The sequence below is a fragment of the Neolamprologus multifasciatus genome, chromosome 3 (assembly GCF_963576455.1).
Source record: "Neolamprologus multifasciatus chromosome 3, fNeoMul1.2, whole genome shotgun sequence".
In the NCBI taxonomy this organism is placed as follows: Eukaryota; Metazoa; Chordata; class Actinopteri; order Cichliformes; family Cichlidae; genus Neolamprologus; species Neolamprologus multifasciatus.
In genome coordinates, this window is record NC_140441.1 from 8,915,821 (window position 1) to 8,940,830 (window position 25,010).

The window sequence follows — 25,010 nt, forward strand, 5'->3', positions numbered from 1 at the left end:
AAGAGACCTTGCTAACAGTGTATATGTTCCTTCCACAGTCAACTCTCAAGTAATTCACTGCACACACAATGCCAGGATTATATTTCACCCAAGTTTCAGTCATGTAATCTCTACAGGGAGTGTTTTGGTGGCCTACACAAGTAAGGGAAGTGTCTGCTCATTCAGTTGGTGCCTGAAACAAAACCTCCACCTCTCCATGTGCTGGACTCCTAAGACCTTTAACTATGCCCTGTGCCCACTGTCCTACATCACCTTGGAGTTTGTTAGGACTGCCATCCTATAACAGAACTGATTTGTAACACAAAATCTTCAACTTCTGAAAATCCTTCGTTGGCTTATGAAATAAATATAAATAAAGTGTGGTTTGTGTGTGTGTGTTTTGCTTTTTTATTTTGCGGGACAAACACACATGTTGGTGCTTGCATCTACTTTTGATCTGCTTCACTGTGAGCTGATGGTGACTGAAAAAACAAAACAAAAACAAAACTCTGAGTTAAATATGATTAGACAATCGGAAAAGTCTGAGTTTAAACACATGCACATATTTTATTGATGATTTAATTTCCTGTTGCAGTCCAACATCAACCTCTGAGATTTAAAGAAAGCTTTAACTGAAGTTCACCATCATTCCACAGAGTGGCGCTGCAACACAGAGATAACCATAAAATGCAGGTTGAGGAAATGATAAACAGATATTTAATATATTTGCTGTACATGTATTTTTCTTGTTAGTCTCACAATATTTAAATATTTGTTGATCACAGACTAAATTTTGCTGACAATTGTATTCTGTACATTCTTTTACTTTAAAATTATTATAGATGTCAGGTTAAACTTTTTAAAAGTGATAAAACAATAAACAAAACCACACAGAGCATCCAGAAAGTATTCATGGCACTTCACTTGTTTCACATATTGTCATGTTACAGCCTTATTACAAAATTCATTCATTTAATTGTTCACAGGTGAGTATGTACAGCCTTTATTGTGGCACAAAATATTGAGCTCACATGTATCCTGTTTTGGTGCATCTAACGATCATCTCTCAGATATTTCCCAAATTGATTAGAGTCCACCTGTGAAAAATTCATTTGATTGGCGATGATTTTGTATAAATTATGATTTGATAATGTCCCATAGTTGACTGTGCATGCCAGAGCACAAACCAAGCCATGAAGTCCAAGGAATTCCAGTATATATAGAGACAGAATTGTATCTAGGAAAAAATCTGGGGAAGAGTAAAGAAAAATTTCTGCAGCCCTGAAGGACCCAGAGAGCACAGCGGTTGCCATCATCTGTGAATAGAAGAAGTCTGGAAGGATTCTTCCTAGAGCTGGCTGCCAAACAGCTGGCTGTCACTATCAAATACACAAAACACCAACGATACACCTCGAGCTGTGAGGGGATCCACTCTGGTTTATATCTGGTAATAAATATCTTCTCAAAAAAGTGAAGTAGTATTGCAACATGGCATTTGGGTCTTCTAACTAAAATAGGAAAATAGGAACATAAATAGTGCCATCATTGGCAGACCTGGCCCACATCTGGTTGACATACACCCTGCCATGACACCAGACAGTCAGAAATGCCAGCTTGATGCCGGATCTGGACCAGACCTGTTTTCTATGAGCCTGGGCCACGTACACCAAACCACAATCGGGCCAGATGTGACATGCCATCACATAAACGGTGCCATCTACACCAGGCCTGCCCATATCTGGATGACATACCACTTACCATGCCAGAGGTCAGCCAGCAGTGCCGGCTTGACACCAGATCCAGGCCAGACCTGTCTGCTATGTGGGTTAATATCCAAACATGCATATGGTAGTGTCTGGGTTATATTAAGGGTTCATGGGCAGGTCGGCCAATGAGGATGCAGCCTTTTGTTAGCCCTAAGTCCAATATTTGAAACATGTTGCTAGCATCAAAAAATAACTTTTCAACACTTAGAGAAATTTCTGATTTGAACATTTGATCTGCTAACTTTGAACTGTTTTCATTAAACATCAGATTGAAGTGATTTCAGGTCATTTCATTCTGTTTGTTGTTGTTGTTTTTTGTTTATTTTTTTACAGTGGGGACACATTGAGGCCACCTACAGGGCAGGTGGGGGATAGCAGGGATCTGAAATCATATGAGATTTTAGTGAGTGAGAAGTGGAAAAAATTGACTTAAGATGGCTCTAAGTGACAAAAGTTGATCTAAAACAGAAGATAAATCCACTGATTCTTTGTAAAGTTAATCTGGTGCTCACATGAATCCTGTGATGAAAACTTTACTTCACTCAATGTTTCTTCAAAGCTCATTTCAACATGTTGAAGTCATGAATGAAAGTGCAAAGTGAGATTGGATCACATGACGTCTAAGGTGTGTCATGTGACATGTTCAGTATTGTCACACATGTCTAGATTGTCCCTGATATCATAACTGCTCAAACACTTATCTTGTTGTATCTCTGTTGTGGCCAGTACTACCCTCTATGCTGTTGCATGCTGGGGCAACAGGTTGAGGCCAGTAATGTTGTGGGGATGGAGCTGGACTCCCTTAGGGTGCTGTCTGAGAGGCGGATGTTGTCCAAGATAAAGACAATGTTGGATAATACCTCCCACCCACTCCACGACATGTTGGCTACTCACAGGAGCACGTTCTTTTCTACTCAACAGTCAGAGTGTTTCTCCAACAGGAGGACTTTCTTTACACTCAACTCAGCACAGACACACTGACGAACCAGGAGACCTGAACCAAAACCCAGGATAGAGAGTTTCAGTGAATGTGGTGTTGAAGGTGTGGAGGTGGATCAGAGTGTCAGAGAAGAATCTGTAGAAGGACAGAGTGCCAGCAGGACAGTCCACAAACACCGCTACTCTGTTAGAGACAGAGTAGGAGGAAGAGGAGGATTTTTCTGTCTTATTGTGCCTGACAGAACAAGGACTATCATCAGAGCAGATGAGACACCAGGACTGATCATTCCATCCAAACAAACAGTCAGTACTGTCTCCTTTCCTTCTGATTTTCCTGGAACTCACTGATATCTCAACGTCTCCTGTCCACTCAACCTCCCAGTAACAGCGACCAGTCAGACCATCTCTACACAGCAGCTGTTCATAAACATCAAATCTGTCTGGATGATCAGGATATGACTGAACCTCCTCAGCATGTGTCACCTTCCTGTTGTTGTCAGACAGTTTGAGGTTTGTGTGTACTGTGTTTGTGTCGATTGTGAGTTGACAGGAATCTGATGGAGAGAACAAACACAATCCAGCTGCAGTTATTGATCCATCAACTGTTCATTGATTGACACTTTGGTGAATGAGTGATGCGACAGTTTGAAGATGTTTATATGTGTGCTGCTTTGTTTTCATGAATCACATTAAAAACACACTTACACTTCCTCAGACCTGGTTTCAACCATTGGACTCCAGCAGGCTCCACCCTGAAAGGTGGAGGGGGATCAGACCAGCACAGTCTCTTTCAGCATGAACACATGGTGTTCATGGCTCTCATACACATACTGTTCGACACTGATAAAGGTTCAACATAACAGAATATATGTACTGGCGTGACGTATTTAAAATACAAAATATGAGTATCTATATTCCGTTATAGTTACCATTTAAAAAGGTGGTATTCAGAATACAGTTACTTTGTTGAAATAAATGGATTACACAGCAGTCTTTTCCTTTTTCATATGTTAGGCTATCCGCGCCGCCGGTGGAAACCCAAACAAAACACACATTAAGAGCCTCTAATGCCTGTGTCTCAATCTTGCGGCCCATGTCACCTCTACTTGCGGCCCACATAATGATGTGAAGAAATATATTTTTTTAATTATTATTCAAAATTATTATTAAGGCAATAGGCAGAGTTTTAGAGGCATAGCATGTAAGAAGCATGTGAATATAATAATAACCACTGGAGCCAAGAAGAGTGCCTGAGGAGCCCAGTTGTAAGTAAGCTATTAAGACTTGACTGTACACTGTGTTCGTGTTTTCCTCTGAAACAATAAGTTCCATTGGAGCAGCCTTTCAACGCCTCTCTCTGTCTCTCACTAGCAAAGTTGACCCAGACAACAAAGTAAAGCTACGAGTCCAACACAAAACCCGACATATTAGACAGAGGTCCCTTTACTATGGTTTGTAGCCACAGACCTGTTTTATATACGCACGGAATAGTTTTCTTATACGAGATCACTGCTAAAAGCAGCCTTACCTAATGTCCGCCCTACTGTTACTCATTTTATATTAAGATTTAAAAATCTAGTTGGTGGTGGTATGGTGAGTAACCTTCAGTAATATTAATAAATCACACAGTAATAGTACATTCACGTAGTAGTAAAAAGCATGATATTATATTAAATAATACAAAGTATTTATAATACATTACTCTCATTGAGTAACATAACAATATACGCTACAAAACACATTTTGGGGCATGTATCCCTTAATCTGTAGTGGAATACATTTTAAAAGTAACCTGGCACTATATAAATAAAATTGAATTGAAATTGATCTTCCCAACACTGGTTAAGAATTGTTTTGTTATTTACTATGGGTATGGATAAACATGAAATAATGGGGAATTTCAATTTCCTTTAAAATATGTTTTACCCTTCACCCTGCACCCTTCATTCACCTATAGCTAGCCAGGCCCCTGTAGCTGGTGCAGCCGAAGATAGCATAGGCCCCGCTAGCTGTTTCCCGGCAGACCCCAAGCAGCTGGGGAAAGAGGGCGGCTGGGTGACGGTGAGGAGGAAGCATAGTCCTAAACAGAAGCCCCAGGTACACCACCAACCTGTTCATGTGTCTAACCGTTTTTCCCCACTCGGCGACACACCCGCCGGGGGTCAAACCCTGGTAATTGGTGATTCTGTTCTCCTACATGTGAAGCTAGAGACACCGGCAACCATAGTCAATTGTCTTCCAGGGGCCAGAGCAGGCGACATTGAAGGAAATTTAAAACTGCTGGCTAAGGGTAAACGTAAATTCAGTAAAATCATAATTCACATCGGCAGTAATGACACCCAATCGGAGGTCACTAAAATCAATATTGAATCGGTGTGCAATTTTGCCAAAACAATGTCGGACTCTGTAGTTTTCTCTGGTCCTCTCCCCAATCAGACCAGGAGTGACATGTTTAGCCGCATGTTCTCCTTAAATTGCTGGCTGTCTGAGTGGTGTCCCAGAAACGATGTGGGCTTCATAGATAATTGGCAAACCTTCTGGAGGAAACCTGGTCTTGTTAGGAGAGACGGCATCCATCCCACTTTGGATGGAGCAGCTCTCATTTCTAGAAATATGGACAAATTTATTAACCCCCCCAAAATATGACTATCCAGAGTTGGGACCAGGAAACAGAGTTGCAGTCTTACACACCTCTCTGCAGCTTCTCTCCTCCTGTTATGCCCCCAAAGACCCATCTCCATTGAGACTGAGTCAGCTCCCAAAACACAAAAAACAAACTAAAAACCAGCAACAAACAACTTAAACATAAACAATTACAAAGAAAGAGCAATACAGTATCCACATCTGAACCAAAGAGTAAAACAGTGAAATGTGGATTATTAAATATTAGGTCTCTCTCCTCCAAGTCTCTGTTAGTACATGACTTAATTGATCGACAAATCGATTTACTGCCTTACAGAAACCTGGTTGCAGCAGGATGACTATGTTAGTTTAAATGAATCAACACCCCTGAGTCATTCTAACTACCAGAAATCTCGAAGCACATGCACATAAACATGCATGCTGGTGAAAAACATCTCCTTGGAAACTCCCCTACATTAATATCTTAATCATTCAGATAGATTAGTGTTTCTGTTCCTGAAAATATTTCTTCAGTGTTATTATTCATGTCACATCCATTTGAAAACAAAAAAGAGTGAAGGACACAGGAAATGCTTCCAGCTCTTCTGCCTCTATCAGACATTCTCTCCATACCTGAGAACGTCCAGTCTCCAGCCTGGATTCTTCCGTCCAGCCGACAATAGCTTCATTCCCGAGTTTCCTGGATGATTGTAGCTCAGGTCCAGCTCTCTCAGATAGGAGGGGTTGGAGCTCAGAGCTGTGGCCAGAGAAGTACAGCCTTCCTCTGTGATCAGGCAGCCTGACAGACTGCAGACACACAAAACAATCCATCTTTGAAGGAATCATAATGTCCAGAATGTCCTGTCACGTGACAGCTTGCACCAAAATGATGTTACATCTGCTGGAGCACACTGCTGTTTTTGCTTGGCTTGGTGAAGCTTTACAGACAGTTCAGAATCTAATAATCCAGCCAAGGGAAACTAAAATATCTGACAATTCTATAAGCATTAGTAATTCATTCAGTAATGTAATACACATGCTAAATGATACTGAGTAGGAGCGATTTAATCCTGACCTGAGAGTTTCTAGTTTACAGTATGGACTTCTCACTCCAGCAGACAGAATCTCTACTCCTGAGTCATGCAGGTTGTTATCACTCAGATCCAGCACTCTTAGACTGCAGGGCTGGGAGCTAAGAATTGAAGACAGACTTTCACAGCTTTTCTTTGTGAGGTTACAGCCAGTCAGTCTAGAAATAAAGAGCAAAAGAGCAAAAAAAATGGGTTTAAAGTGAATTGATAGAGTACTGAAGTTGGGAATTTTATAATAATAATAAGTTTCATATCTAGCTTGAATTGTTATTTCCTTATTTCAAACACATCAGAACTGTGCAAATTTAATGTGATTGATAAATAAAGACAAATACTAAAATACAAATTATGAAACTGATCATTAGTAGCTATGATTTATTTTTTACTGTAAATAATTTCATTTGATAAAAAAATAAACAGTCCTTAATTTGACCTCAAAGTTTCCAGTGTAGACTGTGGACTCTGTAGTCCAACAGAAAGAAGCTTCACTCCTGAATCCTGCAGGTTGTTGTTGTTTGCATCCAGCTCTCTCAAACTAGACGACTGGGAGCTGAGGACTGAGGACAGAGCTTCACAGCTTGTCTCTGACAGGTTACAGGCACTCAGTCTGAAAAATGAACGCATAAACAAAAACACTGAAATTAAAGTGTATTGATGGTGCAATGATGACTTACTAGATTTGATAATAGTTACTATTATTTCAGGACCGGCTTGAATTATTGCTGCTTTATTTTAAATACAACAGAAATTTGTTAATTTAATATAATTTAGAATTTGTGAAAAATACTAAAAATACTAAACTACACCAATGGATGGCCAATGGTGACCATAATTTGCTGTGCTTTTTTATAAAATTGTAAATATTCACAGCTTCTCTCTGAGAGAAAACCCAGTCTTGAAAAATGAAGAAAGCAAAAAGACTGGATGCAAAATGTACCAATAGTTCAGTGAAAAAAATAGTATATTTAGCCATATTCATTGTTGTTTCAGAGGCAGCTAGAATTGGGATTATCTAATTTTACACATTAGAAATTTAGCAATTTACTTGAAAGAGAAATTTCACAGTCCCAGAGTTTCACAGTGGGGATGGTGTGCATTTAGGCCCAAAGTTCAACTTTGGTCTCGCCTGAGCAGAGCATCTTGTTCTTTCACATGTTTGCTGTGTCCCCCACATGGTTCCTGGCAAACTGCAAAAATGACCTTTCATGTCTTTCTGTCAACAATGGCTTTCCTCTTGCCATTCTTCCATATACACCATATTTGTGCAGTACATGACTAACAGTTGTCCTGTGGACAGATTTGGACATCTGTCAAAGTCTAATGATCTTCTAACTAATCACACGAGCAAAGGTGTGAAAACGGATGACCTACACTAATTTTCACACATTGGAAAGACGCTTTTCTTAGACTCCTTAGGCTACGTCCACACTGTCCCGGATAGATTTGAAAAAGGTGTTTTCGTCTGAAAACGCACTGCATCCACACTAGCATTTTCAGTCGTTTTCACAGAGTTGTGGGCCCACATTGAAACGGCTGAAAATGCTTACATTCCAGTACTGCGCATGCGTGAAGTGCAAGAAGATTCAGTCTGCCTCATTTCTGTCAGCGGTTCATTTACTTTGAGGCTCGTTGAAACGTCGCGGCAAAATGTTTTTTTAAATGGACTAACAATGAGGTTAAGTTGTTGCTGCGAGTAACACAAAAGTACAAAGGTGCAAAAGCGAGTAAGAGTTAAATAATTTGAAGAAAAGCTATCTGGAGAATGTACAGACTGATATTAATCTTTAAATGAGCTGTCAAAATTGAGAGCAAAAAAAAAAATAACTGCTGTATAATGCCCTCCGCTATTTTTGTTTAATTGGTCACAAGACTACATCACATTGCTAAAATCCGTCGTCGTTTTTGAAAGTCTCCATTTTCACTGTCCACACTGTGATGCAAACGCACTGTCTTCAAATGTATTCGTTTTCGAAAACGTTTTCAAAACGCTGCATCTCAGTGTGGACAGGAGGTCAAAACAGAGAGAAAACGATGCATTTTCAAACAAAAATGCATTAGTGTGGATGTAGCCTTAGACTATGATGACCTGGATCACTGAGAACCTTCACAGACACATATGTCAAAGGTTAAGCCATTTCTTTCCAGGCGTGACTTGGAAACTCTCATCCCTGCTTTTATAACCTCACACTTGGACTACTGAAACTCCCATTTAAATGAGTGCCAGAACACTCTGTCATGCCTGCAACTGGAGCAGAATGCTGCAACATGGTTTTTAACTGGTAAAAGAAAATTTGAGCATATTATTCTGGTTCTGACCACCTTAAACTGGCTTCCAGTTGAATTTAGAGTCTATTTTGAAATCCTTTTACTGGTTTTTAAATCCTTAATTGGTCTGGAGCCTGTATTTGTGTCTGATCTTCACTCCGGTCAGCTGAGCAGCTATTGCTTTCAGTTACTAAATCATGGCTGAATTTTAGGCTACGATCAAACATCAAATCCAACTTTTTTGACCCTCTCCGACCCATATCCCATCACGGTATGACAGTGTGAACAGCACAAATCAGATATTTTCAAATCCGATCTGGGTCACTTTCGTATGTGGTACTGAATCCGATACATATCTGATGTTTTAGAATAGAATAGCATTAAATCCGTCTTTTACGTCATTGACACAAGACAGACGCCAATTATCAGCGCAAAGACATCGCAAACGCTTCCTGGCCATCAAGTGTAGATGTTAGTAAAAGTGTTGGGAAGACAATGTTGGAGAAATGTGAACATTTTATTTGTACTGTATAATCTGCAGATTCTGACAGAAAACTGCAACTATCCCTTGAAGCATCGCTCCTCTGTAAATCAGGAATAAAAATAATTATTAGACCATATGTAAATAACTCTTTTACTTAAAGCAAAATTGTGAAATGTAAAGTCTGAAACAAGTCTTTATATTAACGGCCATCAGTCAAATAATACTGTTTGGTCTGGATCTAAACAGAGCACAATGTGTATGACGTCTTCTTTGAGGGTTCACACAGCAGCGCATTTGCTGTCACATTTTATTTGGAGTGTGAACAAGCAGACAAAAAATCGGATTTGATCAAAAAATCGGAATTGAGTATTAAGACCTGCAGTTCGAACGTAGCCCTAGAAGAGACCAAACATTCTCTATTGTGGCCCCAAAGCTTTGGAATAATCTTTCTCTTCATATTAGGCAATCTACATCAGTGGTAGTTTTTTTAAGCTGGTTAACTTAATAAGACCCAAACTCTTCATGGCATGCATTTTTAGGTTTTCTTTACTATTTGGGCTGATTGGGACCTGATGAATGTAAAAACAATGAATGATCTTTTTACCTAATTTTGCTCTACAAGGGCCTGATATCCACATATGAGAACAATTATTTTAAATTTCGATAAAACAGTGGCTTGTGTGTGTTTGTCTGTGAATGATTAATGATCAGGTGACTCTTTCGTTTCAGTTTATTTAACTTGAACACAATATTTCCAGTTCAGCACTGACATTTTCCATGACTGATCAGTTTTCCACTGAACCCACTATCCATATTCAACAGCCCAATTCCCAACAGCCCAATTCCCGGCATCACTAAAAGCAGAAAGGAGTTAATTAGCCTGATTGCCTCCACCTGGATCCCAGCTTCCCTGGTACTGGCCCTTGAGCCCGCTGCACCACCTCATGCTAAAATCATTTCCTTCAGCTCCCTGCCATGACTTATAATCTGTTCCTGTTTGAAATTACAGTTGTATAGGATAAAGGTATAATCATCTCTTAGTGTATATTTGTTAATAATTTGAATCATTTTGGATAAGGATAAGTGTAAGATAATGGGGAATTTTAGTTTTTACTTTATAATTTGTTTAGTGCAAGATTTACAGTTAAATTGTATTTTTTCTTGCCTTATTTAATTTTTACATACTGTTCCTTTAAGACACGGTAACTGTGCACGGGGGGAGCGTTTGCGACGGACAGTGTGGAGCAACGGGGGCTTTAACTAGCTGTGGAGAAAAACAGTTTCTTACCGTGTTTGTAGTGTACATGAGCATTCAAACGGACCACTGTATTTGTGGATCACTGTGGAAATAAATGTTTGCCTGTTTGTTTTTCGACCACAAGCGGACTGTGTGGATTATGTTCAACTGCATTAAGACACGCGTACGGCCCGACTACCAGCTAGTGCTTCCGCGGTATTAACAGTATTTCACTCCAATAGGACATGGTCTCCAGCCACCAGTTTTCCTGGTTCTAGACAATGGGCTCGATCAAAGCTGATGTTCTCCACAGTGTCTTTTGGAAGCTTCAGATGAGTCTTAATAAAGTTTTTAACTGTTGTCCTAAGGTGTGCGGATACATGAAAACACAAGGTTTTCTCGCATACTATGGGCTGGATATCTATGACAGTCTCTTTTAATTTTCTTTTTTCATTTTCTTCATTCATTTTTTCATTCTCAGTTAAAGACTCGACAGATTTCTTCATCATTCACCCTTCTTCATAACTTTCTTTTTGAAGCATCGGCTGATATAATCTTGGAGAGTGTCCAAATTCTCCTCACTGACCTCCAGGGTGTAGGAGGTGATTAAGCAGAAATGGTCAATTATTTGTCATTTCATTCATTTTTTGGTATACTTACGTAAAACTGAAGCTTAAAAATGTTTTTTTTAATTCTGAGGTAAAATTCTGTTTTGTTTTCCGAAAACTCTCATGTGTCTGATGTCCCCTACAGCATTTTCCTTTCATTCACTTCTGTCACTTACTTCACTTTTTCTTTGAATGTGTCCTTAAACAATTAATGGCTAAATGAAAAAAAAAAAAACTCTGTGAAAAAGATTGATTCAAAATTCCTCCACAGTAATGTGAAAGCACCATTGCCAGTTTTCTAGAGTGCATGTTGGATTACTTTTTGCATATAGGGCCAACAAGGTTTAATATATTTTTTTAGGAAATAAAAGCCATCATAATTTAAAAAATGCATTTTGTATTCACTTGAGTTATGTTTGTCTAATATTACAATTCGTTTAATGACGCAAAACAGAATTTAAGGGATGAAGGGAAAAAAAGCAAAACACATGACTCACAGAGCTTTGTTGGAGGCTTTGATCACTGGCAGCAGCCTCAGAAGAGCGTCCTCTGAAGCAGAGTATTTCTTCAGGTCAAACACATCCAGATCTTTCTCTGATGACAGTAAGATGAAGACCAGAGCTGACCACTGAGCAGGAGACAGTTCATCTGTGGAGAGACTTCCTGAACTCAGGGACTGTTGGATCTCCTCTACTATAGAACGATCATTCAGTTCATTCAAACAGTGGAACAGATTGATGCTCTTATCTAAACTCAGTTTCTCGCTGAGCTTCGTCTTGATGTACTGAAGTGTTTTCCGATTGGTCCGTGAGTTACTTCTTGTCTTTGTCAGCAGGCCCCGTAGGAGAGTCTGATTGGACTTAAGACAAAGACCCAGGAGGAAGCGGAGGAACAAGTCCAGCTGTCCATATGGGCTCTGTAAGGCCTTGTCCACAGCATTTCGGTAGAAAGATCTTAAATTTCTCTTTTTTCCAAATAAATCAGACTTCTTGGAGGTTGTTTGTTCTTCCAGCAGATTTAGTCCAGAGTTGATGAAGGTCAGATGGACATGAAGAGCAGCTAGAAACTCCTGAACACTCAGATGGATGAAGCAGAACACCTTGTCCTGGTACAGTCCTCTCTCCTCTTTAAAGGTCTGTGTGAACACTCCTGAGTACACTGAGGCTGCTGTGATATCGATGCCACACTCTGTCAGGTCTGATTCATAGAAGATCAGGTTTCCTTTCTGCAGCTGATCAAAAGCCAGTTTCCCCAGAGACTCAATTGTGTTCTTGCTCTCTTGACTCCAGTGTGGATCTGTCTCAGCTCTTCCATCATACTTGACCTTCTTCACTTTGGCCTGAACCACCAGGAAGTGGATGTACATGTCAGTCAGGGTCTTGGGCAGCTGTCCTTCCTTTCTGGTTTTCAGCACATCCTCCAGAACTGTAGCAGTGATCCAGCAGAAGACTGGGATGTGGCACATGATATGGAGGCTTCGTGATGTCTTGATGTGGGAGATGATCCTGCTGGCCTGCTCCTCATCTCTGAATCTCTTCCTGAAGTACTCCTCCTTCTGTGTGTCAGTGAACCCTCTGACCTCTGTCACCATGCCAACACATTCAGGAGGGATCTGATTGGCTGCTGCAGGTCGTGTGGTTATCCAGAGATGAGCAGAGGGAAGCAGTTTCCCCCTGATGAGATTTGTCAGCAGCACATCCACTGAGGTGGACTTCCTAGGGTCAGTTAGGATTGTAGTTTTGTGGAAGTCCAGAGGAAGTCGACACTCATCCAGACCATCAAAGATGAAAACAACCTGGAAGTCTTCAAAGCTGCAAATTCCTGCTTCTTTGGTTTCAGTAAAGAAGTGATGAACAAGTTCCACCAGGCTGAACTTTACCTCTTTCAGCACATTCAGTTCTCTGAAGGTGAATGGAAATATGAACTGGATGTCCTGGTTGTCTTTTTCTTCAGCCCAGTCCAAGGTGTATTTCTGTGTTAAGACTGTTTTCCCAATGCCAGACACTCCCTTTGTCAGCACTGTTCTCATTGGTTCATCTTTTCCAGGTGAAGCTTTAAAGATGTCTTCTTGTCTGATTGTTGTTTCTGGTCTGTCTGGTTTCCTGGATACTGTTTCAATCTGTCTGACCTCATGTTCATCATTGACCTCTGCAGTCACTCCCTCTGTGATGTAGAGCTCTGTGTAGATCTGATTCAGAAGGGTTGGGTTTCCTGCTTTAGCGATCCCCTCAAACACACACTGGAACTTCTTCTTCAGAGTAGATTTGAGTTTACAATGACAAACTTCAGCAAGGCTTTCTGAATAAAGAAAAAATATCAGTTCATCTTTTACATAGTCCATATCAGAACGTGGTGTTTTTAAATACATGTTGGTTCATCTCTTGAAATTTTAGTTAATGTTAATGTTATAGACAGCTGCTTAAATCTTTAGAGAAATCCTTTTACTTCTCTGCAGATGGTCAGCCAGCTCCTCCTGCTTCATTCTCCTCAGGAAGTCCACTGTGATCTTCACAAATGCCTCGCTGCTGCTCCTCCTCTGTTCATCTTCCTCCCTCTGACTCTCTAAGCATTCTGGGTCATCTGGACTCAGAACCTTCTGGATCTTCTGCAGCTCGTTCCTCACAAAAGTGATGATGTTTTCCTCCAGCAGCTGCAACAGAATACTTTATGAATGACCCAATCGGACTGAAATCATGGAGCCACACATCAAATCTGTGTTGGACACACTGAAAAATTCACTGGTCTACAAAGAGCAGCATGGAGATGACTGTGAACAGAGTAGATGTAAAGGTAGTTGGTGTACATGTACACACCATAAATATGGAGTCCAGGTGTGTTTGATGCTGCTGGGCAGACTGACCACTGGGAACCTCTGAGCTCTCCTGGTCCACTCTGTGGAGGAGCCATGAAGATTTAATCCACAAAAAAAAGCCTTCACCATAAAAACAAACAAACAAACAAAAAAACAAAACAAAAACCACACACATCTTGACATGAATTAGATCATCTGTTGGTTGTTGGAATTTGTGGGTGAAAGATGTGGGCATAGTCATTTCTGCAATGGGCCTTATTTGCATTTGTACTTGTATGAGTTTCTCTTTCAGATAATAAAATGATGAACAGAGAATCAAATATACAAATCAGATTCAAGTGTCCTACCATTCATATCACGATTAATGACAGTATGTTCTGTTTAGTCTTGAAAAAACTTTATTCCTTTGTTCCTTAAATGTCTTCAAGTTTGTTTTGGATAACACTGAATTTTAAATCCTTTTGTTTGATTGTAATCATATTTTAAGCTGTATCATCTTACACGTTGGAGAACTCCCAACCAACCTATAGCAGTCTGATAGAAATCTGAACATGATCTAGCATCTGAATTTCAACCAACTCTAGTTCAGTCTTTCTTCGTAAAGATTAGAAAAAATTGCCAGTGTCAGACCAATGCTTGTGAATGCCTTATCCACACCCTCATTTCCTCCTGGTCATAAATTTGCAGCTGATTGTATATGAGCCTAAAGGATGCAGCAGTGTCACACTGAATAATGTGGAGCTGCAGTTGTAGCAGGAATAGGCCTCAAAATGACTACAGCTAACAACTCCAACTACAAATCATAACTGGCACACAAACCAAAACACAATCAGTACAACTGAACCCTTCAAGTACCACAAACCCCACAGGCTGCAAAAGCAGAGCTGCACAGTTAGAGACTCAAACAACAACACTGAGCATGAGCTACATTAGCTGCTGGCTAGCCTCATTTAGAGTTACAATGGTCAACAACTGAACATGACTCTGATCTGAATGCACAACATTAAAATCTCCAAATGCTTTTAACTAAAGCTCACATACACCAAGCAGCTTTACAGAGGTTGTCATTACTACCACATGCTGCCTTTGACAGCTGGGCCATCATACACTAGAGCTTTCTCAGTTTCCTGCCCACCTTAAAAGTTTGTCTAACTTTAAGCTGTTTATCTGCAGTGGACTCTGCAGCAGCCACCAGCTAACGTAACTCAGCAAGTCAAACAGCACAGCCTGTGTGGACAGATGGATGCTGGAAGTCTCCAAACATTTACAACAAAAAACTTCAAATTTCTCTTTCTGTTAACAGTTCAGTGAGCAGAAGATGAACTGATCTTCAAAAGGCACAAACAAAGAGAGGAAACTTTCTCTTTAGCTTTTCCTTTTTTTTTAGCAGATTATAGTTTGATTTTTATTTGATGGATTTTCCAAAACACGGCAAAAAGTGGAGATTGACTTTAGTTTTTAAAAGTTAAAATAATAACCAGTGTTCGAGTCATTTTGATGCTTTTAGTTTTATGAGTAAAGTAAAATCATTGCAGCAAAGTTAGTGTTACCTCCTCTAACGTCCTACAACATACAGCACAACATGACTGATGGAAGAAAACATAAGCACGAGCTTTATTTCCTGTTTGCTGAAGTGGATTTTCAGGAGCTTAGAAACCAAAGGCTTGTTTTTAAGAGACAGTTTAAACGGGATTGAGGGAATGACATGGTTGCACTGAAGTTTATATCCAACAAGATCAAGCAGTTAAATCTGTTCTCAAAGAGTTCATGTTACTAACAGCTCACCTCTCTGTAGACGATTCCTGCTGGAGTTTAAAATTCATGGGTTGACTTATAGACCGGTCACTCCCTAAAGACACACAACTGGGTCCAGGTTCAGTTTTGAGTTTCTGAAGGATCCTGACAATTAAAGCACAAATCTTTAATCAAGGATTCATCACATAAAATAAAATGCTGACAGAATTTTAGACATTATAATAGTGACTTTAAGTTACATCTTTCTTGATGACTGTTTTTGTTGAAATCTGTTAATGACATGATTCAACGTGGTGTTCATACAGCTGGGTGCCGGTCCAGATTCAGGTTCAGGTCCAGGTCCAGATGGTCTCCCATTGAGCCTGTGAGTGAAGAAAAACTGTTTTTCATTTGCAGCCACAGAAGCTGATGAAGACTTAGAATACCTTCATCATGCCAAAGAGAAACTGATTTGCAGGCTGAGCATGAGCAGACGGAAACTCTAAACTAGTGATGGTAGTGTAATAACAGAGGGCCACCCAGAGGTAAACACAGCAATTTACACTGTGCAGGACTATTGATGGTCCAATGAGCAGCAAGAGTACATGCTGGACATTTTTATAGAATAAAGCAATTCCTCACTCAGTGACCTGCTTTGAGATGCAGTTTAGAGACCAGGAAACAACATCAAATCAGACACCAAACTGACATCAAGGAGTTCATGTCACTAATAACTCACCTCTCTGCAGCAGACGCCTGCTGGTCTTTAAAAGTAATGAAACGTTCATTAGACTGGTCACTCTTTAAGGACACACAGCTGGGTGGAGGTCCAGGTTGGTTCCTGTGGATAATGATGGAGCAGCGATGTGAGTGCTGAGCTGTGACATGGAGAAAAGTCATGGACAGTTAAAGGTGGTCATCTCACCTCTGAGCTTTGGTCTGGCTCTCATGTTCCCCACACAGAGCAGTTTCAGAGGGAGGTACTCTCTCCTCTCTGTCCTCACACTGATCCATGCTGCTGAATTCACATCCACATCAGCTCACACACACTTTCTATCTTCACCTGCAGAGGAAACATACATCATTCATGTGCACATCAACTGTCAAGATCAGGTGACTCCACTGTGTAGTACTCATTTAATATGTTTGGAAACTCACCTTAGGATTTAGTGTAAGGAAGGCATCAGGTGTAAAACTCATAGTTAAATTAAAGTGGTGGGCTTGCTCATTTTAGCAGAATAATAAATTAATTGCAGTGTTTAGGCTGTCATTTCTAGCATCTGCATGGATGTTAACATCACCTAGTATGCTTATTCTATCTGAACTCACCACTAAATCAGATTAAAAACTGAGCATGAGCTGGGTGCATGATACATAACAAATAAAATAATTTTTTTGAGTTTCACAGTTAGGGTGCAAAAGGCAAAGATTCAAGCTTTTCGTATGCTGTATCCAAGTTTTTGTAAGGCATAGTGAATATAAAGTGAATATGTTGATCAGTGTAGTGTAGTGAGGGTGTGCTGGGAACGCCAAGCAGCGATGTTCCCTCTAAGCTGTGCACCTGCACAATTGCGCACTGCTGACACGGTGTACGCGCACAGAAAATCTGCGTTGCACACCACAACAACAAAAAATCCAACCTGAATTGAAATTAAAATAAATACATAACAATTCATTTTATGCTATTTTGTAGTGTGAGTTAGTAAGTGACTGGTGACTGTAATTCACATTTGTATATCCACAGCTAATCAACACCATTGACAAGCTATTACAGCGTCCTCATGTGCCGACACTGGTGTTGTAGCTAGCGAAGCTAGCAAAGACACGCTAATGACAACCATTGGAGATGTGAGCGACAGACGGAAAATTTGACGGAAAAAGTGTGGACTGTAAACTATATACCAGTTTTGTAGTTGTGTAAAATGTGGCCATGTAAAACCAGAGTTATAATAAAAACATATATGTAATAATTTTTCTTCCTGAATACTATCGTTGTTTATATTTACTGCTGGAAGAAATGTTAAAAGTACCTGTTGGAGTCAAATTGTTAAATATTGTCATTGCGTTACTTAAATTTGTAAGTCATAGTTCAAACTATAGGATCAAAGACATTCCTTTGTCTCTGACCACCTCTCCAGCCACTCTGTTGGTGGGGAGGCTGAAGTGTTTTATAGGCACATCCTATCTGAAAGTTCTGTTTCTTGTGTGGTAAGCTTCCTGCTTTTATTACACTTTTGGTGAGCAGGAGGTCACACAAACGCACACCCAAACACATTCTCATACTCACACAGACACACACACACACACGTTCTCAAACATGCATACACATACACGCACGTTCTTACAAGTGCACACACAGTGCCTCGTCTTTTGTAAGCATAGGGGGGGGTTACAGTGGGAGGTGCTTGTGTGTACTGTAACTGTTGTGTAAACTGTGTCATGGAAATAAAAGGCTGTGAGGAAGGCTACTTAGATTAAGTTGGTTAGGAGACAAGTGAGGAGCGTTCAGCTCAAAGAGCTTGGGTTCCCACCAGCCTTGCCTTGCTAGCAAGTAAAGGATGTTCATCTTGTTTCTGTCGTTAACGAGAATAAGTTTCTAAGCTAGCGGGGCCTGTGGAAACGCAGACCCAACAGCAGCGTTTTATAAGGAAAGCTCTTTCCGCCTGTGAGCAACCAAACTGAACCGAAAATTTAAATGCAATTAGTCCATTTGGAGCACAGAATGACTCAAAATCCCTGAAATGTCACCACATTTCTGCAGTTTGTCCAAAGGTTGTCCATTTTGTGCTCCAGATGGGTTAATTGCATTTTAAATTTTAATTGCATTAATCATGATGAAGGATTAATCTGTGTTAATGCATTAACTTTGGCAGCCCTAAAAATAATGTAACTAAACACTTGAAATAAATATAGTCAAGAACACCCCATGCCCCCGTTAGGCTCAGTCCTGCTTACTGCAGATATCACTGCTACATAAAGTACCACGAGGTAGAAGTTACACATTGTGCTTGGTTGATGACCAAATTTGCTGTATGTTGTATTTAAAAAGAAATGAGCTGCTATCTTGAACAAATCAGCGCCTTACTTCTGAAGGAAAAAGGGGCAGGAAGGAGAGGAGGGAGATTTTCATAAACAGAGGATGTAAATAAGAGACAAGGGAGGATAGAAGCATTCCTGATCATATTTACTCCAGCTCATGTTTCAGAAACAGCAAATACTCCAAACACTTTCAAAACAAAAGTGTCTCCAGCTGAAGCACAAAAAATGTCAGTTTAATGAAAACAAATCTTCTTTATTTTAACTGCAGCTTCTCAAAACTCTGCCCTAATGAACAAATGCATTGTTAATGGAAAATTGTACTTAGTAGTCAGTATAATCTTTTAATGATATAAGTTTGCATATGGTAGAATACTGCATGTAATCACTTGTGTTTAGAAGTATATAGTTGGTGGCATGTTGAAAGAATGTCTCATCCTAGGAGGTCTGTAACATTCCAGGGTGTTCTGGCGTTCACCCCCACATCCTAGGAGCATGGGAAAGGTTGTACCTTGTTTTATTGTTTTACGGTAGGATTAACGTAGTTATATCTGTTTTAGTCTAAGTGCCTTTTTTTACATATAAATGAACTGTTGGACTTTCCAGACCAGCAGGTCAAGGGAAGTCGTTTATGGGGTCACACTCTGACACACACACACACACACACACCACAAGCACCCACTGAAGTATAAATAAAGACCAGGGCAGTTTCTCATTTGCGAATCTTGGAGCCTCACTCTTGGTGTGTGAGCTCAGGAGGCTGCCCTTGCTAGCAAGAAAATCTGTGTGTTTCTCCTCTCTGATCCTCTGCTGAGGAAGTGTTTTAGAATATATCTCTTAACATGCATCATTTACTCTCTCACACTGACTCACTCCTGAACAATGAGGCTTAGTTGTGTCACACCTGCCCTGCAGCTAAACTGATCGCATCAGTTTTACTGTAAATAGTAGTGGTCATATGATTTAGAAGGCAAGCATCTTCCTCGTCAGTGCCCATCAGTGTGGGACCAAATTCTCCATGTTATTAGATTTGTAAGCAGCAGCTGAAACTGTCACATGAATGAATGTTCATCAAACTGTTTGATTCCAGCCAATCAATAATCTATACTCATGTGCATTTGTCTTCAAACACAAGAGTGATCTAAAGTTTGTCTTGATATAATAGCGGAACATCAGGTCCAAACATCACAGAGCAGAAAAACAGTCAAAGTGTTAAAGAAGGAACCAAAGCAAACTTACAATTTCTTCAAACACACACGAACAACAAGCTCCACTCCACACCTGGACACGGACACGGACACACAGTTGAGTTGCTCCCTGGAAGGAGGCATAACATAACACCTGAACACTGTGAGAGTGCCACACCTTCATGTACTGATTTACAAATATGCCGTCTGACTGCTCAGGCTGACTTTAAAACATGTTAAGCACGAAGGGACTTTCTGAGCTTCCTGCTTGAAAGTCACATGTCCAAAATGAGTATTTCTCTGCAATTACAAACTTTGTGTAAACAATCTTGGTATCAAAATAAAGTTAACACTGGTGAGAGTTCATCAGAGGTGTAAATATTACAGCAGATTTTATTGTGTCAAAGTTACTGAGGCTGGGACATTTGAGTATCTTGATTTTTTCCTCATCTAATTTATTTTTGGTTTTGTTTATTTTGTTTATAACGACTTTGAAAATATGATTCGCTTCACATTTAAGTCCAGAAATCCAGGAATCAACATATGAACATTGTCTGTGCAAATATTGATGCTGCTGAAGTGAAACAGTGGAAATTGACATCACTTTTAATGAAGGCAGGCATTTTGCCATTTGGGACATTTTAGCACCATCTGTTGAAATGTCTTAGGTATTGAACAGCAGAAATAATTTTACTTTATTTACATGCCTAATATGTTTGTTTCAGCTTCTACTTGCCGATTTGCATGACTGATACCTCTTTTTAATCATTTGAGCCAAGAGAATAAACTTGGTTTGGTCTCAGCTTTTAGAAAATGTATTACTTCCTTGGTTGGCCATGACTCTGTGTTAACAAAGCTCTTTGTGTTTGTCTATGGGCATTTAATGGAACAACAACAGCACTTTTAACTGTTTGTTGTTTTCGCTGTGTTTGGTGGTTGTACAAATGGTTTAAATGCACTTTTAGCTGAGATTCAGAGGTTTGTGTGGATACCCCACTTTCCGATACTTCCATTACTGAGCTTTTATTGCAGCTGATTATACCGAATCTTCTCCCTTTTGAATCTGTTACATAGACGTGAGAAATGAGAAATAAAATCAAACAAATGTCGAAGGATTAAAATGGCACAATACCATATTTTTTATTTCCCAAACTGCACATGCACAATTTGTCCCATCAAGAGCAGGATTCAGCAAAACAAGACGTCCTTCAGACTTTAAAGTGCTGTCAGTTAAACAAGGAGAGAGAGTTCTGAGCTTCTCTGCTTAGGCTGCTGCCCCCACGACCCGGACCCAGATAACCTGAAGAAGATGTATGTATGGATAATAATGATAAAAATAATACTAATAATGCACTGCACTTGTCATTTATATGATCTTGCATTTAAACACTGATTTCAGCCACCAGGGTGTGAGTGAGTAAATCCAACACAATTCCCACCCTGAGATCAAGATGGTTGGATCGTTGCTTACTATGTCCACCCCCAGAAAAATGCACCCCAAGTCTTGTGACTTACCAGAGTCTGTGCAGGCTTGTCCATACCTCTTCCCTTCTTGTTTGTCTGATTTAGCCTTTAGGTACAACAGGTTGAGCAGCAGGAGAGTGGAACATCATCGTTAATAATAACTGAGTTCAATTTGGTTATGAAGAAATCTTAGCGGGTTTTAACTTTGTTTTAAAGCTTGTGAGTAGCCGTGTGTGTTGCTATCTGTGCTGCTGCTGGAGGCTGTTTCCTGTGTGTAGAAACCTCTGAGTCATCTCCCCAGTCTGTGGACTTAGTGGTGCTGAAATTCAGGGTGCTGCTCTATGTCCTTGGTGCTGAAAACTGAGCTTAAAAAAGACCTCCAGACAGACACGACTAATTGATTTTGTGAATTCTTTTGATGAATAACCAAAAGGTGTGCCTGCAATAAGCTGGTGTTTTCCTGCTTGTCTTTTATCCTTGAAAATGTTATTTTACTTTATTTGGGACTGAGAACATGAAGATGTTTTACTTGCACTGAAATGTGTGTTTTACACTTAAAGAAAAAGGAGAGTTCAACGTTTTTAACAGGTGTTCCTAATAAAGTGGCCAGCAACATAACATAACAAAACATAACATAACATAACATAACATAACATAACATAACATAACATATCATATCATATCATATCATAACATAACATAACATAACATAACATAACATAACATAACATAACATAACATAACAAAACATAACATAACATAACATAACATAACATAACATAACATAACATAACATAACATAACAAAACATAACATAACATAACATAACATAACATAACATAACATAACATAACATAACAAAACATAACATAACATAACATAACATAACAAAACATAACATAACATAACATAACATAACATAACAAAACAACACGGTTTTTAAATGCCAGGTGACGCCACAGCTGTTACCTGTCATACTGTGGTCACTTCTGGTAAAAACACCTCCAGACATAAACAATATCAACCAATACACTGATTATAGTCTCATGAATTTAAGTCCGAAAATGTTTTGGGTCTTTTGCATGTGGGCAATACTGACCATGTGCAATGGGCCACATATTTTAGAAACAATTGTTGTTGACTCTGTTATTGAGGTCTCATAGTGACTGTTTATGGTCCAGCTCCAGGGTCTAATAGCCTAGTGAGTTTTCTTTTGGAGACAGTAGGGTTGAAAAAAAAAACACCTTTTCCCTCCAGCCCTACCAGCCAGTGACAACCAATCACTTTGTCTGACTGGCTGTTGCTGAAGGTTTGATATATTGATATGTTGATGACAGTGATCATCAGAACTTCTCCAACATCTTGATCTTCTTCAACTGAAATTCAACTGAAATTCAACTGAAGCGCTTTCAGAAGCGGAAACAACAACAACAAAAACTGCAGAGAATGCAGGGATTCTAGCTGCTCTGCTGAAGGTTATGAGAGGAGTCACGGGGAGATCTCTGTCTGCTATGTTCAAAAACAAACAAAAATTAATCTGATGTTGTTTGGTTTAACGATAAAATTGTGTTTTTTATTCTTCAAACATACCAGCATCTTTGAACACATCTAACTGGATGCAGCAGAATGAGAGAAAGTGAAGACATCTGCTGGAAAATCACCATCACTCTTTTGGATTTTTCTTTTCTTCGATTGAATTTAGAATACTGACTATTTTGATTACTGAATTTTAATAATTTCTTGATTTGTAAAGCTTTTAGTTTTATGCCAAATGATGTTGGTTAAAAGTAAACAAACAACACAGTATTTACTTTGACAGGAATTTTCTTTTCTTTTTTGTTTTTTACATTTTCCGAGAATATCTCCTGCTGATATCATTTTACCATACCCACTTTTTGTTGTTTATGTTTCCTGTAGCTATAGAAACCTAGAACCAGAGCAGCAAGACAGATACAAGCAGACAGACTAACTATCAGTCCAAAAGATCCATCCTCTGTGTGTCCTCCTGTCTGACCTGCAGGTGAGAAACAGGTGTGAGGTGTCAGCTGTCAGGTAGGTGATGAGTGAAGAACAGAACAGAATCCATTTCCTCTTCAAACTGCTGTCAGACATTATCTACTGCACTCTGATCACATCACTCAGACCAGCTGCTTTCTACAAAGTCTCATCAACAACATCTTTAGAAACAAACATCAACAACCAGGAAGCAGCTTCACCTCTGATCACACACACACTCAACTCTACTCACTCACCTGGAGGATCAACAACACTCAGGTAAAGGATGCAAATGGGTTCGTTCTTCAAAAGGGCAACCCGTCCACGGTTTGGTCTTCCATTGATGACGCGACATTCGTATGTTCCAGTGTCATTAATCGTCACATTCTTCAGAATCAGAGACACGTCTCCATCCTTCATCTGTCTGTCCTGCAGATCCACCCGGTTCTTAAAAGATGGATGCTGCTCTTCTGGATCAAACTGTTCATCTCGGTACAAGAGGACATGTTCCATCTCCAGATCGGCTCTGCTCCACTCTGTAACTATGATGTTGTCATTCGGAGCTCTACATGTCAGTGTGACGTCCTGTCCAGACTCAGCTGTCATAGTTTTTAGCTCTGAAAGAGGAAACAATTCAGAGCAGAGAGGTTATTGAATTATTTGTATTATTTTAATGTATTGTATTATTGATCTTTTGTGGTTACCTTATTGCTATGCTGAGTGACTTTCACTAATCAAGAATCCTAATTATTAATGACTTTATTGGGAGGCTTTGTCTTTTACACATGGGATCAGTTAATGGCATTGAGTGTGCCTATGATACTGAGTTATCCAGAGGCAATAAGGTGGAGTTGCCGGGCCTCCAGAGGTGGAGGTAGGTGGAAATAAAAGAGGGAGAAAATATGAAGTGTTCATTGTGATTGTCACCACGAGGGCAAATGCTGCCAATGCATTACAGTGCAACTGTAACCCCACCTCCACCCATCAGCACATCTGAATATTATGACAATATCTACAAAAAATAGGATTGTTATTATGCAGGCAGCTGCTGTATCATAGCTTAAATTTATACTGTAACCAAAAAGATTTGTAGCTGTATACTGACAATTGGAACTACAACACATCACACTGACACACACATTACAGTTCTTTGTCTCTGTGGTTCAAATTGCAGACCAAGCACTTATGTTCACACAAACAACATCGTGATGCCCTCAAAGACATAAACAAACTGAATATGAAATATGAAAATAAACATTTGAGAAGTAACATTTAAACAACACAGACACTGTTTATTTCTCTTAATAAAAACATCCTTATAAATCTCACCTGCAGAGACAAACATGAAGACACCAACAAACAGCAAAGCCGATGCAGTTACAGCAGACATTTCCGTGTTGTCCAGGTCTGCTGATCCGACACGTTGATTTTCATAAAATCTGAACCTTTGGTATCTCCTGTGACAGAATAATAGAACGTGACTTTAAAATCTGACTACATGAGATTAAATTTAAGGATAGGCTGGACAGCAGGAAGATCAGAAAGTGCGTCATCATTAAAGAGCAGAACAGGTTCAGTTCTTGAATGATCTCCACAGAACAAAACAGACATATTTATAGTGAGAGACAAAGAAAGCAGAAACAGACACAGAGAAAACAGACATGACTGTAATCAGAGTAGAGGAGAGTAACTGAGTACATTTACACTTGGTTGAGGTGATTTTTTTTTTTATGTTTGTGTTAATCGACTGAAGCTTACAGACTTCAGTCAACCTGTCAGATTACCTAAAAG

At 39.6% G+C, this 25,010-nt stretch overlaps 2 protein-coding genes across 5 annotated transcripts; both read right to left on the bottom strand.

Annotated features, from left to right (window-relative positions):
- Window positions 1-826: 826 nt before the first annotated feature.
- LOC146521455 (protein NLRC3-like) lies at window positions 827-16,755 on the bottom strand. Of its 4 annotated transcripts, XM_085154937.1 has the most exons (12): window positions 16,463-16,572; window positions 16,277-16,378; window positions 15,798-15,920; window positions 15,589-15,702; window positions 13,805-13,883; window positions 13,437-13,641; window positions 11,489-13,289; window positions 6,831-7,004; window positions 6,382-6,555; window positions 5,940-6,113; window positions 3,390-3,436; window positions 827-3,238 (listed from the first exon to the last, which is right to left on the bottom strand). In XM_085154937.1, the coding sequence occupies exons 1-12, from the start codon at window positions 16,549-16,551 to the stop codon at window positions 2,709-2,711; spliced, it is 3,612 nt and encodes a 1,203-aa protein (XP_085011063.1). In that variant the 5' UTR covers window positions 16,552-16,572; the 3' UTR covers window positions 827-2,708. The 4 variants fall into 4 exon arrangements, with proteins under 4 accessions (XP_085011063.1, XP_085011060.1, XP_085011062.1 ...); XM_085154934.1 differs by lacking the exon at window positions 15,798-15,920 and having other exon boundaries at window positions 829-3,238; window positions 16,463-16,755; XM_085154935.1 differs by lacking the exons at window positions 15,589-15,702; window positions 15,798-15,920 and having other exon boundaries at window positions 832-3,238; window positions 16,463-16,754.
- A 5,846-nt stretch (window positions 16,756-22,601) lies between these two features.
- On the bottom strand, window positions 22,602-25,010 carry LOC146521456 (programmed cell death 1 ligand 1-like). Its single transcript, XM_085155399.1, has 2 exons — window positions 24,549-25,010; window positions 22,602-23,836 (listed from the first exon to the last, which is right to left on the bottom strand). The coding sequence occupies exons 1-2, from the start codon at window positions 24,607-24,609 to the stop codon at window positions 23,469-23,471; spliced, it is 429 nt and encodes a 142-aa protein (XP_085011525.1). The 5' UTR covers window positions 24,610-25,010; the 3' UTR covers window positions 22,602-23,468.